The sequence below is a fragment of the Halichoeres trimaculatus genome, unplaced genomic scaffold, assembly GCF_033239565.1.
Source record: "Halichoeres trimaculatus isolate MK-OKI-2021-1 unplaced genomic scaffold, fHalTri1.1 fHalTri1_scaffold_2, whole genome shotgun sequence".
NCBI classification, from domain to species: Eukaryota; Metazoa; Chordata; class Actinopteri; order Labriformes; family Labridae; genus Halichoeres; species Halichoeres trimaculatus.
In genome coordinates this window covers 13,685,900-13,700,225 of record NW_027437180.1, presented here as the reverse complement: position 1 = coordinate 13,700,225, position 14,326 = coordinate 13,685,900, and the positions used below count along the sequence as shown (strand labels likewise).

The following is a 14,326-nucleotide window of genomic DNA, read 5'->3' as shown; positions in this document are numbered from 1 at the left end:
CTTGGATTAAGTACACAACAACACACTAATATGATGGTCTATGAAAAATAAAAACCAGTGATGATACACCATCACCACCGGCCTCTCTCAGAGCACTGCTGTGGGGTGGCAGTATATTGTTTCTTGGTTTATGACTTCCAGGTACCACACAGCATGGCAAACACACAACACAGGTACAAAGTAATATCCTCCTGTAATCATGCGTCAGTGTGAGCAATGAGACCAGTACAATCACATTGTTTTTGGGGCCGTAGGGAATCAGGATTATGGGCAGATTCCCTCAACTATCCTCTTCAGAGTAATCCTAAATCAGGGCTCCCATTTAGAGATGCTTGATAAAACCAGCTTGATCAGTGTCTGGGCATCAGCTTACCTCTAAATCCGTAACTTCACCAACAGAGGGGAAAATAACAGACCTGATCCCTGCATGTGCAGAGTCCATTTGGACTCAGGTTAGTGTCCAGGAACAGTCTTAAACCACAGAGTCTCTGCCAGCCTGGGCCCAAGCTACACTAACAAGCCTTCAAACCAGACTGGGTTCCCCGGAGGATTACGCTGGGATTTGAGTCAACGTCGGATTTGTTGAAGGGATGAGACGTTTATCTTTTCTTTGCCCCCCCCCCAAACATTTCTTCTTCCAGCTTTCTTCTGTCTTGCATATCTGTCTCTCTTTCTCTGCCTGTCTCTATCTCCCTTTCTCTTTCCTCTCACTTTCTCTCTTAATCACAGATAGAGACAAGTCATCTGGGCTGTTGGCATTCAGCTCCAGCAGTGAGAAGAGGAGAAAAGAAGGAGGGGGTGCTGTCAGTTGTTCTCCTCTCGCTCCAAAGAACTGGAGGGACAAAAGATTTCTCTGACAGGCGGGATCGCCGTATCTCTGCTTGACCGACGTGTCATCACCCCATGTCCTTACCATCCTGTGTACTTTTTCTCTTCCCGTCACTGTCTTATTAGAATAGTACAATACATGGGGATTAGTCGTGTATGCTGTGTTGAGGAGGAGATAGCAAGACATGGACTCATGCTTAGCGTCATGAGTGTATGTGGGTGTGATTACATGTTCATGTGCATTTGTGTGTAAGTTGTAGATCAGCATGTTGCATGGCTGTGTGGGAGCACTGTAGCAATTCAAGAGAAGAGGCCAATCTGCTGTTCGCTGCTTCCCCAATGACAGGGCTGTCAAGTGTCTTTCCCTTTGATGTGACCATTATAGTTGAGAGACAAACACATCCTACTGTCTAATGATCCCTTACGGAGGACTATTCATGGAGGATGCTGTAGGGGCTACAATATATGATAAAGGTAAAAAACACAATGTGATCAAGCCTGAAAGTTCTGCAACAAAGAGGATGTATGGCTGCCACAGCAGGAATTCAAACTATATGGAAATGTGTGCCGCTTCTCATCATGTCACTTCCAGCTTAGCGACAGACACGATGGGGAAAGAATCACTTATATTCTCAGAGAGTAAAAGCATACGATCCATCTTGAAGTCTCAACAGAGTCTGAGTACGAAAATGCAATGTCGATAAAAGACACTCACAGCTCCTCTGCTGGCTACGGTAACTAAGGTTGGATTTGAGCTGCAGTACTTTGCATTTTGAATGCTCAAAATATGTAGGAGTCTATTGAAAAGCTGCAAACCTCAATACAAAGGTTTATAATCTAAGTTAATGTCATTATAAGTCATTTATCTCAACAGGTGGAGTTAAATTGTGCATATTTGCCTGTCAAGATGTTCTCATTGTGTCGATTAAAATCCTATAGAAGTACAAAAGAATTCTAGGAGAGCATTTCACAATCTGGTATTTAAAGATGCTGTAAGAAGGATCTGTTTTAGTTGCTCTCCCTCGCCACCTTGTGGCCCGGAGTCTACGCACACTGTTGTAAATTACTTTTAGTGAGGCGTGTGTTTGTTTTGGAATTAAATGTAGATTGGATCAGAACAAATTTTCTTTGTTCAAGACAAACTTTTTTACTGGATATAACATGCCAAGGTAAAATATTTATCAGTAGAGTTACGTCGAGATCCAGTTTGAAACATGACATCAAGCCGGCTCTATGTTTGCAACATTGGCAGCCCAGTGCTCCGATGTATCTGTAGGCTAACGTGACAACAAGTAAACACTGTCTGCACCGGCAGCCTGGTGCTCTTAGACATGTCCGTAATGTGCAACGTCGTTAAATCCTGGTTAGCCATGTCCTGCCAGTCATCTACCAAGCAGAGCAAATGTAACCTCACTTTTCATTTTATTGATAGAATCTCAAGTTTGAACAGACCACTGCAGAATAACTGCTGACTGTGGGTTGGAATGAGCATTATCACAAACAGTTTAGCTCCTGTGTTATAGAGTGATACAGCCTGAGCTAAAGGCTAATTAGCCTTTATCACTCTCCTGTTTAGCTTTCTTCTGCTCTTCTGTCCTTTTTCTGTCTGACAGTTTGGCTCCAGTGTCCACTGTCACTACAAAATTAATCACAAAAATATTTTTTAGCAGGGAAAAAAACAGATCTTTGTGTGTTATCTCTTCTCGCTGACGTGGTGTTGTCATAGAGACCCAGACGTGTCATGGATCAATCTGGTCTTGGTTGGCCCCGAACCGGAAGCCAAGAAGTAGCATTTTAAAATAACCTGTAACCAGCAATATTAGCACTGATAATTTCATTTTAAAATGTTTATTATGATCAGGCATATATCTAAAGGGGAGACTTTTTCAAGATCACTTTCAAACTCCTCACAGCCCCTTTAAAGCAGTAAAGGTAATAAAAAAAATAAATAAAAAGTTTGAACTTGTGAAAAGGAATACAAAAATGTTATTTAAAATCAGTGAGATCCAAATATTTTCCATTCATTCACACTTTAAGGGTTGATACTGTAACTTTCAAACTTCACTCTTTTAGTAACCTCTTGCTTTGGGGGATCTTTTAAGAAACAGTTAAAAGATTAATTCTCTAACCCCAAACTAAGACAAACGGCTGTGGCATGATCATGGCTATTTCATCACACCACAACTACTCAAAGCTGCAGAGGAAACAAAAGTTTATATATAATATTCTTTGTCATTTTTACTTAAAATTTGTGAGATGAGTCAGTAATCTGACCATGTGGGTGATTGTCAGTTAATGGATTTTCTCAAGAGTTTAATACCTTAAGCTAATCTGCTCCATCAAGACTCTGCAAAAGTTTGATAAGATCTTGCCCACAGTCTCACGAAAAACCCCAAACTGTCCTTGGTTTGATTTGAAACTTTCTAAACTCTGAGTGAACTCTGGTTCCTGACTGAATAGAAATCGTCTACGGGATGCCTCCTTTTATTTCTCACCAAGCTCAACCTTTTTAAAATGTAGAGCAGGCATAGATACAGACATCTTTTAACAAAAACAATAAAATGTCAGTGTTGCTTGTGATGAGAGCCAATAAAAGAAGGAGACATTTTCCAAAGTATTTGGTTGGTGTTGTGGAAAAAGGGTTGAAGCTTGAATTTCAAAACCACCAAGTGACATGACCCCGATGTATTCATGTGGCAACCATAATCAACAATGAGACTTGTACTGATGTAGCCATTTTTATGTCACCTTACTCACACACTGGTTGCTTTAGGGAATATCAGGATTCACTAATCTCATTCATACACGTTCACACACCACTGACCAACAGCAAGAGCAATTGGGAGGTTAGTGTCTTGCCCAAAAACACTTCAGCATATAACTGGGATCAAACCCCTGATATATTAAGGATATTCAGCCATTCCTTCTTTTTCCTTTATCATTTCAACGGGACAGCTTTACAAGAGGAAAGGAAGCCAAACACTGTCCAACAGTTTCTCCACTTGCGAATACGTTAAGACAGATGCTCCAGAATGGTGAGAAAACAACAATTCTAATGACAGCAGTGTTTTCTTTTTTTTAATCCTGTCCTTTAATTTTATAAACACAAGTTGAGGTTAAAAAGACTTTCAACTACCACACTTAACAGATTATTTCACAAACAATGACAAGCCATGACATCAGGACCACAGGGATGATATTGTTCAGACCCATCAAACCAAGACAGCCCCGACCTGACAGAACACGGTATCTGACACCAATATTTGCAGCACATCCTTGTAGTCTTTTGAGCTGAAAACCCCTCCATACACTGGACATGTCTGTCTACCACACATTACAAATGCTCAACTTGAATGAGATCAACACCAAAGTGTTCCTCCATTGCCCCATGGTCCAGTTATGATGCTTACATGTTCATTGAACTTTGGACATTGTAAAGGAGTAAATATTGAAACTCTCACCTCTTCAGAGACACACAGTCCTATTACTAAACAAACTGTAACACAATATGTGGTTTGACTCCTCCCTTTCAGATTCAGGATTAATTTTTACAGCAATTTGAGCTCCAGGGGTGCCTATGTTGTAAACAGACCAGCCTTTGCATCCTGAGTGCATCAGTGAGACTTGGCTGTCCATGCCTCTGTCACCAGGTAACTGGATTTCCTAACTTTGGCCACTTTAGGTAAGTATACCTGACCATAGCAGACAGTCTCACCAGATGTACAGCAAGATGCTCTGACCCAGTCCTGTTACAATTTGGCTCGACTTCCGTCCCTTTTGTTTTGCTCATTTGATTTTCTTTTTAAAATGTTTTTTCAAGTCTTACACCAATCAATCAAACACGCTTTATTTGTATAGCAGCATTTGCTGATTTGCTCAGTTCAAAGTGTCAGTTCCCCTGAGAGTAGGACAGAACAAGTAAAGACTATGGAAAGATAAAAAGAATGATACTAGAAAACAGTTTGGTCTTACAGATATCAACATTTGAATCTGCCAAAGCAGACAGCGCCATCAGCTTTGCCTGAAAAGCTAAAAGCTGCTTTTCCAAATGTTTAAATCCTGTGCTTTGGAAAACTGCAGGTTCATGACCAAGGACTAAAGTCGTATTTTTAACTGGGTTTAGTGTAAAGATATAATATTATAAAGCCATTCTTGGAAAATTATAGCTTCACAGAGGCAGAGTCACATTATGAGTATCAACCCTGCTTAAGTGCAGCGTTCTTTGAATGCTACACTTTCTGATTCCTGAGGGCTTGTCAGTTCCTCATTTTATCTTTTATAGAGTAGGGAAAATGATGGTAAAATACTTTTTATCTGTATATTTCAATAATTAACAGCCTCATTTGTATGGGTTCATATTAGAGAGTTGGGCACCTTGAAAATAAAAGCTGATCATACAGTGCTTTGAATATTATTTTTATCAGCTCTTTCATCGTTCAGATCCCTTTCTCCTGAAAAGTGGACCTAAAATGGCATCCATTCAAGTGTCATACACGTCTCCTGAAATTTAAACCACTAAACTCTCCCACCGCTGATTTGTGTTAAGAAAGAGCAGAATTTGGATTTAAAAATGACATCTTTTTATGCAGCAGATACGACAGCTCTAAATGTCGCTGCTCATTGTCAGCAACAGTGTTTTACAGTTTTTGCTGATCTCTGTGTAAAACACAGCAGATCTATTTAAGGAGATAACCCTAAAACCTCTCAACAGCGAGAGTCGAGGGATTGACCGGATGACCCCTCCATATGCTGACGGGCTCGTCTAAACCGGTGCATCCTTTTAGCCCTGCGTGAAATACAACCAAGTTCAGATAAAACTAATTTAACCCCCCGCACCTCAGCCCCCTCTTTCTCTATCTTTATGTTTCTCTCTCTGTCTCTCTCAGAGATGTCTGCTAAGCCTCTTACCTACGGGATTATTGGCAACGTTAGGTATTATATAGCTCCATTCATCTGGATGATGCGTTATTAATGTGTTGGGGAATGAAACCATCTGTAACAGCGGATGATAGTAGGATGAGGGGAAGATTGTGGGAGAGTGAGGCAGGCTGCGGCGCTAAGGCAGGAGAGATGGCTCGGCTGTCGCTGTGATGACGGTGTGTGTGTGCGTGTGTGTGTGTTACTTTGTGTCCACAGAGGTCTGACATAGAGTGATGCAGCTCTAATTGGTGGTAATGGTGAAGTTTGTTTGAACAGACATGACAGGACAGAGACGCGCAGCAGTTATGATCTTTGATTTTGCAGTTGAACAGATGAGGCTTACAAAGGCATCAAGCTGAGCACAAAGCACACACAGACATGCAAGCAGATACACAGACGGAGTGATGCACAGGAGGGAGTGCTAGCTGTCTGTTAAACCACTTTCAGATCTGCACATTACTCTGATGGGTTGTCAAAAGAGGACCCTGAGATGTGTTTTCAGCCCTCATGACCCCTTTGAGACGGTGTACCAGTTATTGACATTTCTACATCTGTTGATCTGAGGCTCAAATGGTTGTTTGCAAAATATCCAAAAAGAACATTAAAGTGATTGTCCAGATTACCCAAATATGAACCTCAGCAGGTAGGGATGGGTACCTTTCACATGTGAAACAATACAATGCTGATGCCTGGTACCTGGCAATCAATATCGGTACTCAACGGTAACAATTTTTGGTACCTTTTTGTGTTAATGTGGTGATATATATTACTCTGTGTAATCATAAAATCTCAAAGTTTTACAATTTAAAGTACTTTTTTCTCAAAATATAAACTTGCAATGTTGTGTTCATGTCCAGCAGGGAAAATCACCTACTCTTCCACTCCCTCACAGTCACATGGATATATTCAGGTACCTAAACATGGTACCGTTTGATTTTACGTGAATTGGTACTCGGTACTTTGGATGGAATTTGGTCAGTGACTATAAAAGTACCTTATTCTGTATCCACCCCCAATTAACAGGTAATCAAAACTGCCTGATTTGTCTGATTAGCAGTGTGAAACATAATGAGCTGAAAACACTTTGTCGTAACTGTGTCTTTTTGCTTGTAGTGATCCAAGTGATCCTGGAACGTCTTGATGCTTTTTTCTTTATTATTTTATTGACCTTGTGTTGTACAAGAGTAAGAAGCATTTGCTAATGGAAACAATCACAGACCCCATCTGTGAAAAAATATAAATAAAGGAAAATTTTCTTGCTGAAAATTGCTTTGCCTGACATTGACATGTTTGTAACAGGCATTATAAATTATTCAAGTCACTATAGATTTTTTCTTCTTCCTTTGATCATCCACATAAAGACATCAGTATGAATTTGAATCTGTTTGACTCATAGGAGCTTTTAAAAAAGCTGCTAACTACATAACTACCAGAATGCAGCAAAGGTAATAAGTTGTATGAGCGAAAACAACCAAAACCAAGAGTATTTATCTTTTTTTTTTGCTTAGTGAATCACTTTCAAGGTCAGCACACAGTCAAATTAGATATTTCATTCATCAGCAGCAAAGAAAAACCCGCCAATCGATCAGACATGACACAAACTAAAAGCTGCTCATGTTCAAAATTAGAGATATCTTTTTTACTCATCTCAACAGCAGAGACACAACAACTGATTGGTTAGTAAAGTTATGGCATGTTGACAAAATCTGAATCAATCATCATGATGTCGGTTAAAAAATAAACAGTTTGTGTCTGCCACCATAGTGCATTTAAATTCTGCTATAAATGTCCTTTGTCAGCCTCATCTTTTTTAAATCATGTTTTCTACAAACAAAAAAGTAGTATTTAAAATGTGAAAGCTAACAGCTTGTGTTCAATATATGATCTATAATGATATTTTCATCCTGCATATCAAAATAGCTCCTGAAGAACACATTAATCCATGGAATAGAAAATATTATCATGTATATTAAACTGAATTTTCACAAAACCACGTTTTTTTATTAATAACCAAAAAAGCAGCAACATGACATCAGTATTACATCTCTGCTATCAGATGACCTCTTCTTAAATTACCGTCAGTTAAAACCACGTATCTGCTCTCCAAGTCTTAATATTTATTTTAAAAAAATGACATTAGCTGTATTCTTCTTGACTGCACCGTTTTGAAGCTGTAGAACAAGCTGTCCATAATTCTCTATGTTCAGACCAAACACAAACTGCTTTCATTAACTTCATGTGGCAGTTATCCATTTGCTCCATTAAATACATCACCACAATGAAACTTGCCCCAGTCTTATCTCTAAGAGAGAACATAATTGGCAGGACTGTGTGAGTCATGCTGGTGTGTTTCCAGCTCCTGAGTGTAGTGTTTCTTACATCCTGACACTTGTTGAATAGTTAAATGGCTGTTCCTCCCTCACACAAAGTCAGCAAAGAGGACAGAGGAGGACAAGGAGAGGAGGGCTGCTGCTCTGAACATATTACACATGAAGAGGCCAGGGGCACATTCAGCACCTGTGCAAGAAAAAGTGTTTCACATGGAAGTGTCGGAGCTGTGATGTTTGAGCTGCCATGGAGACCCGAACTTTCAGTCTACAAACGACACATAGTCTGAAGTTTTTAGATTCCACTGACACTGACATGTTGCAAATAAGGGGGATCCAGGACAGGGTTTTAGAAGTGTACTGCATTATGATAATAATAAAATGTTTTGAAGGTTTTGAAGGGTGGTGTCATGTATACAAATTACACTTCAACATCAAAGTGTCTTGGGTTTTTCAATGTGTCTCTTTCAAGTCTGAGGTGCATACTTCCTCAGATCTCAACCTGTTCCCACCTCTCTCAGAGACTAACAGCACTTGAAAAAGAAGCTCCCTGTCTGCAGAATCACAGCGACAGATGGATGGAGTGATGATATGCGGGCTGTACTTTATTTACCCCTCATTACAGCTCGTAAAGAGCATCACTGTATTGATGTAATGATTGGGATGTAAATCTAGAGATCACACATTGCATCTCCTGGACTGTAATTATGTTTGCTCCAAAGTCTATATCAGGAAGAATGTTTCACACTCTGAGACAATTTTACAATTTCTTATCAGAAGTACCAATTTAAGTGCCAATTAAAACTGCTAGAGTGACTTTCCTGCGATCGAAAAACCAACACTGACACTGACTTGAAATGGCTGGGAAAATTTAAAAAAACACTGCCAGTAGCGCAATTTGAGAAGGAACTGGATCTGAAACAAGGGAGAAAGGTGATGAAGGCGTTTTTGTTACCAAGTGAAGGAAAAGGCTAATAAAATGAAAATGGAGATATGAGCAGCACCCTACATCCCAGAAAGTTACAGGTTTGGTCAGTGATACTAGAGCTTTGAATGAATGAGGACGCGCGCAAAAACGTAATTTGAACACAACACACCACCCTGAACTCATGTTACAGTATCAAATAATGCTCTCAGTACAGAATCGCTTTATATCACACTACAACTCTCTCCTTTGTCCAAGTCATTAATATTTCAGGAGAAGTGTATCTCCATACACTGATGTCCTCTATCAAAGAAAACTCCCACTTCTATCCTGGACTCTGGTTCAACGCCCGGGTAGAGCTGATGAGCAGCACTTAAAAGAATGTGGTGTAATGAGATGAAAATAACATTTAGAGGTTGTGGGACTGCCCTGTACTCTACTTTTCCTCTCGAGTTGGAAGGAGTGACTACATTTGTAGGTGATCCGGATCACTGTCTGGATCAAGGATTTTTTTAAAGGATTCTTTATCAGTGTGAGATAGGGCCGTTTTCACCATATGTGTATATAACTCCACGATAAATGGTTGGTAAATGGTTTGCAAAACAATACAAGACAAGTTCACCACTACTTCTTACAGATGTTAAAGTACGATCCAGATCCTGACAATATTCTGGATACTAAGATCCAGAATATGAAATATGTACTGGGTCATTATAAGTTTCAACACTGTCATGTAACAAATTATTGTACAAACCTGCAACTAACACCAAATTGTAGCAGACAGTCTGCTGAAAGGGAGTATAACATTAAAGTAAGACTAAAGTGTTGTGTGACAATCACAATATGCTTGGCGGAGGTCTGGGCTCTCTGAGTGCTTTTCTGGTTTACTCATATGTCGATACTGTGGATCAATCAGTTACTCATCCCATTGATGAAAGGGTAAAAAAAAAACTCAAGTAAAAGCAAAAAATAAAAAATGTGTTTTTGAATCCCAAATTCTGTATTGTTTTCCTTAAAGCTAGCTTGTTTCTCACACACACTTTGAACTAAAAACACAATCTGTATCACATTGAGGTGAGCTTCCCTTACTGTATTGATGAAAAAACACACATCCAAAAACAATTTAGCAAAACGGATGTCATTACTTCTTTCCTGTTGTCACATCCCTTGTCCTTGCAGATCAAGCCAAGAAGAAGAAAACTTTGCATACCTAGTGAGTGTGCACGTGTGCGTGTGTGTGTGTGTGTGTGTGTTACTATAAATATGTTTTTTGTGTTTGCATATGTGGAGCAACTTCCCCAGGCCTTACGTAGCTACATTCCTAATTTAGGCTCTTTGTATGACTGCTGCCGTGTGTGTGTGTGTGTGTGTGTGTGTGTGTGTGTGTGTGTGTGTGTGTGTGTGTGTGTGTGTGTGTGTGTGTGTGTGTGTGTGTGTGTGTGTGTGTGTGTGTGTGTGAGTCAGCACCGTGACCATGCACACAGTCAGATGAATCACATTGTGGTTGTCGGTGGTGGTTGGAGAAAAGAATGGCAGCAATAATAGATTTCCGTAAAGCTCCTAAATACAAAACATATGTTGCTTGTACTGTACACGATTACAAGTCCAGTGATAATCCTGGCACGATGAGAGTGTTTACTAAGTTATTTCTCTTTCAATCCCTTTAATGTTTGACATCCAACAGCTCAGTTATTTCCATTACATCCTGAACAGCAGCTTCAAAGACTCTGCTGTTTGTATGAGTTGCCATAAGTTTTCTGAGGAAAAAAGTTTTCTGAGTGATATGAGAACATTGATATGAAGCTAAGGTCTCATATAACTCAAGAATGACACAATTTGAAATGAAGTTTGCATTTCCTACACCAGTGTATAAGATCTGTCACAAACTGCTAAACAAAAATCAGCTGGAACTCATTTGTCCAAGCCAGTGAGGGGAAATAACAGAGGTGAACATCTTTATGATAAAACGTAATACAGTGTGTAATACTCTGTGGTTTAGCTTGTCATGTATGTGGGGGGAGAACTAGGCTAAACGTGCGCTTTCAGATGATTTGTAATGCCATCTTTGCAACAGGAAACTGTGAGGAAAACTCAGTGCAGTGGAAATTGTGTACATCAGAGGTAATGTTACGAGCAGCACTGTTACTAACGGGGAAAGTTTTTACAACATGTGTGAGTTGAACACCCGCTGTGCTCATGGGGATCATGACACTATATGACTACTGTGTCTGGAGGAAAGAAAGTGCTGACAACCAGATGTGGAGCGTGAAGCTGGATGCTTTTCAAAGCTTTACTCGGTCTCCTGCTGAAGGTAGAATGGTTTTATTCTGGCACATTAGCAGTTTTTCCACATCCATCACAAGAACCGCCTTAATAAGCACCTATTAATAATAATTGTGATGCCATCTCCTGTAATAAACTGATGTCAGGGAAAACAAGACAGGGTAATTAATAAGTGTTGGAAATTCTGAGGGGGGATTTGCAACAGGTAGCCACTGTCAGCAAGAAATCCACACAGCTTTTTTAACGTCACAGATTACATCTGAATCAGGTGGTGGAAACGCAAACGAAATGCTGGGATGTTTTGTTGGACTGGAGAATTAAACATCTATGCTTTCTAGTGGCTTTTTCCCCCAGAGACACAACAGGAAACAACCACTAATGACAACTGTAGCTCCTGCCTGCTGGGATGACACTCCCACAGCTATGCATAATGTTTCCATCCAACACAAGTTATCACACAGAAATCCTGCTATTGTCATACTGTGGCTGCTGGCTGCTTCTATTCTGGATCAAAGTGCTGCTCTCCCCTCTGTCAGCCACGGTGCCTCATATAGCATCAGTTGGCGCTTATGCGTCTCCCCTAGGCTGGACAACCCTGCCTCGCCAAGCCAAGGCGCACAGACACACACACACACAAAGAAACACACTCATCACCCACGAGGGTAAAAGAATGAAAATGCGGTGATTAACCAGCTGAGGTAATGCACGTGGCCTGTGGCGACCAGTTGGATGTTAGGAGTCCTGGGGCCACAGAGCTGCAGAGAGCGCGTCCACAATCTGACAGGCAGGCAGCGGGCGAGCTGACAGGCTGGTGGACTGACTGGCATACAGGCTGTGTGAAGAGCCCAGAGGCGTTGGGGATGGAGATGAAATGGCTTCTTTAAAAAGGTCATGGGTGCAGATCCACTGTGTTTTATTACAGAAACACATTTGAACAAATCTGTGTTGACGCAGCTTGAAGAGGTTCTACAACAGCCAAGCCACTGCTTTTGTTGTGTCAGTGTGTTTTATCAATTTATGAGTATTCTTGAGAGGAATACTGAAACAATACAGTTAATACAAACAATACCCTGAAGTGTCAGAACTTACAATCAAAAACTAACACAACAGAAACCCTGCAGGACAGTAACAGGTATTTCATCAGTGGATGCTCCCTCTGATCATAAATAGGCTCAATTAGAAACATCCTCAGGGTGACTTTGGTCAGAAGAGACACCCGCAGGTGGGACAGACATCGCTTCCAGATGAAGTGAGGCAGTCTGCAGAGGAGACAGATGATACAGTGCACGGCTCCAAGTGACTGACTGAGCAAGGAGGCCACAGTGTATCGTACTACATCAAAGCCTGTTATCTGCTGGTTGCATGGTGGCTGAGGACCGGGCTACACCTGAATGGCTGGCAGCTTTGGGAAGGGGAAAACGCTGCACGCTTTGCCAGAAACCACTGCGTCCAATTTCTTTAGGGCAGCCGAGCTGCTTGAGAGACCATGCGAGCATGAGGCTCTTTTTTTTTTTTCAAGAATTTAATTCCAGACATCAGGTTGTGGAAATTAATCACATGCTGCGAGAACACAAAACCTGCTCGTGTAGCCTGCAGGGCAAAGGGAGCAGTCAGGGAGTTTGCGAGTAATAATTTGGATTTCGAGGAGGATTCAGTTTTGACATTTTAGAGAGAAATTATTTTATAAGCGTACTCCCTCTGAATGGAAGCAGTCCCACAGGCAGTCTGTTGCTTCATTTATCTGTATTGTTTGCAGGGTGATCATTATTTTGGCTGCATGTTTTCTCTGGAACCACAGACTAAGCTATCTTGACCTTTTCGTCTGATGTTGCCACAGCCAATGAAACTGTTTGTTTCCACAGACAGTGTATGACTCTGCTCTTTGTACACTCATCAGAATCAGCTCTACAAATGAGGTTATGTTTCACTTTGGCCTTGCTCAGACAGTGCTGCTGAGCCATGCAGCTACTGTATTTGACTTGAAATACCAAATCAACCGTGGCAGGTACAACTCCTGTCAGTGACTCTGCTGTTCGGTCACCTCCTTAGCTCCTACCTTATGCCCTGCCATGCTATCATCCTGCCCTGGAGTGAACTACACGCTGAGTTCAGATTTCATACTCAGCTCTGGCATTTAAAGCGGAGTGTGTTCATTCAAACAGCGCAATGTGGGTGCCTGAGCTCATCAGCTGAGGATGCTCGTCTCACAGCATCGGTGGAGTAAAAAGGAGCTCGGGCTGCATCTGTCTCGCTTCATTCCTGCTCCCATCTCTTGGAGAGGCAGCCCCCGCTCAAGTGACAACAATCATTCATTCATTTGGAGGCCCGGCTGTGTAGTCTCCCAAAAGCGCAAGCTGGGGATGTTTTGACCTGACAACCAACCCCTCCAGGAACCATCCCCGATGAGACAGTCGCGTTTTTAGCGGGGATCTGATGTGGATAAAGCAATAGCGTCAGTGTCTTACCGGCTGCTGTATGTGGCGAGACGTCCCTTTCCCCGGCGGAGGAAGATGCTGCCGCTGCCGCTGCTGGACCCCGTGCTGGAAATAGTCGCTGCCAGCGGCTTTGTTGCCTGCGACCCGGTCCCTCTTCTCCCGCACGTTGGAGCCTCCGTTCTCCCGGTCTTCGCCGGAGTCCAGGCTGCTGAAGTTCCACACAATCAGCGTCTGCACCAGCAGCACCGTGAGGGCTGCTATCAGGGCGGACCGCGACCGGCGGGCCAACCTGCGAGCACACAAGCCGCCAACCATCTTCGCACCGGGCTGCACGGAGCTGGAGGAGCGTCTGTGGCTCTGCGCAGCGCGACGGGAGGAAGCAGTGGAAGTAGAGGGAGGACGGGGAGGAGGTGGAGAGGGAAGGAGGGAGGGAGGCTGAGCTCTACGGTGGCGGAGGCGAGGATCCTCGCTTCGAGGAGAGGTACAGGGCCACCGTGTGGTGGAAGTGGGTGAGAGGCTGTCGAGAGGCAGATGCTCCAGGCTGCTGCTGGGTGAACCACAGTCTGATGTCTTTGTGGGGGAAGCCAGAATCATCCTACAGTAGCCCG

At 42.1% G+C, this 14,326-nt stretch overlaps 1 protein-coding gene across 1 annotated transcript in view; it reads right to left on the bottom strand.

Moving 5' to 3' along the window:
• xylt1 (xylosyltransferase I) overlaps positions 1–14,086 on the bottom strand; it is a 95,935-nt gene extending 81,849 nt beyond the window's left edge. Inside the window, exon 1 of the mRNA XM_074682156.1 lies at positions 13,749–14,086. Coding sequence (XP_074538257.1) covers positions 13,749–14,033 — 285 coding nt within the window. The 5' untranslated portion in view covers positions 14,034–14,086. The remainder of the gene's footprint in view (positions 1–13,748) is intronic.
• Between the last annotated feature and the right edge of the window lie 240 nt (positions 14,087–14,326).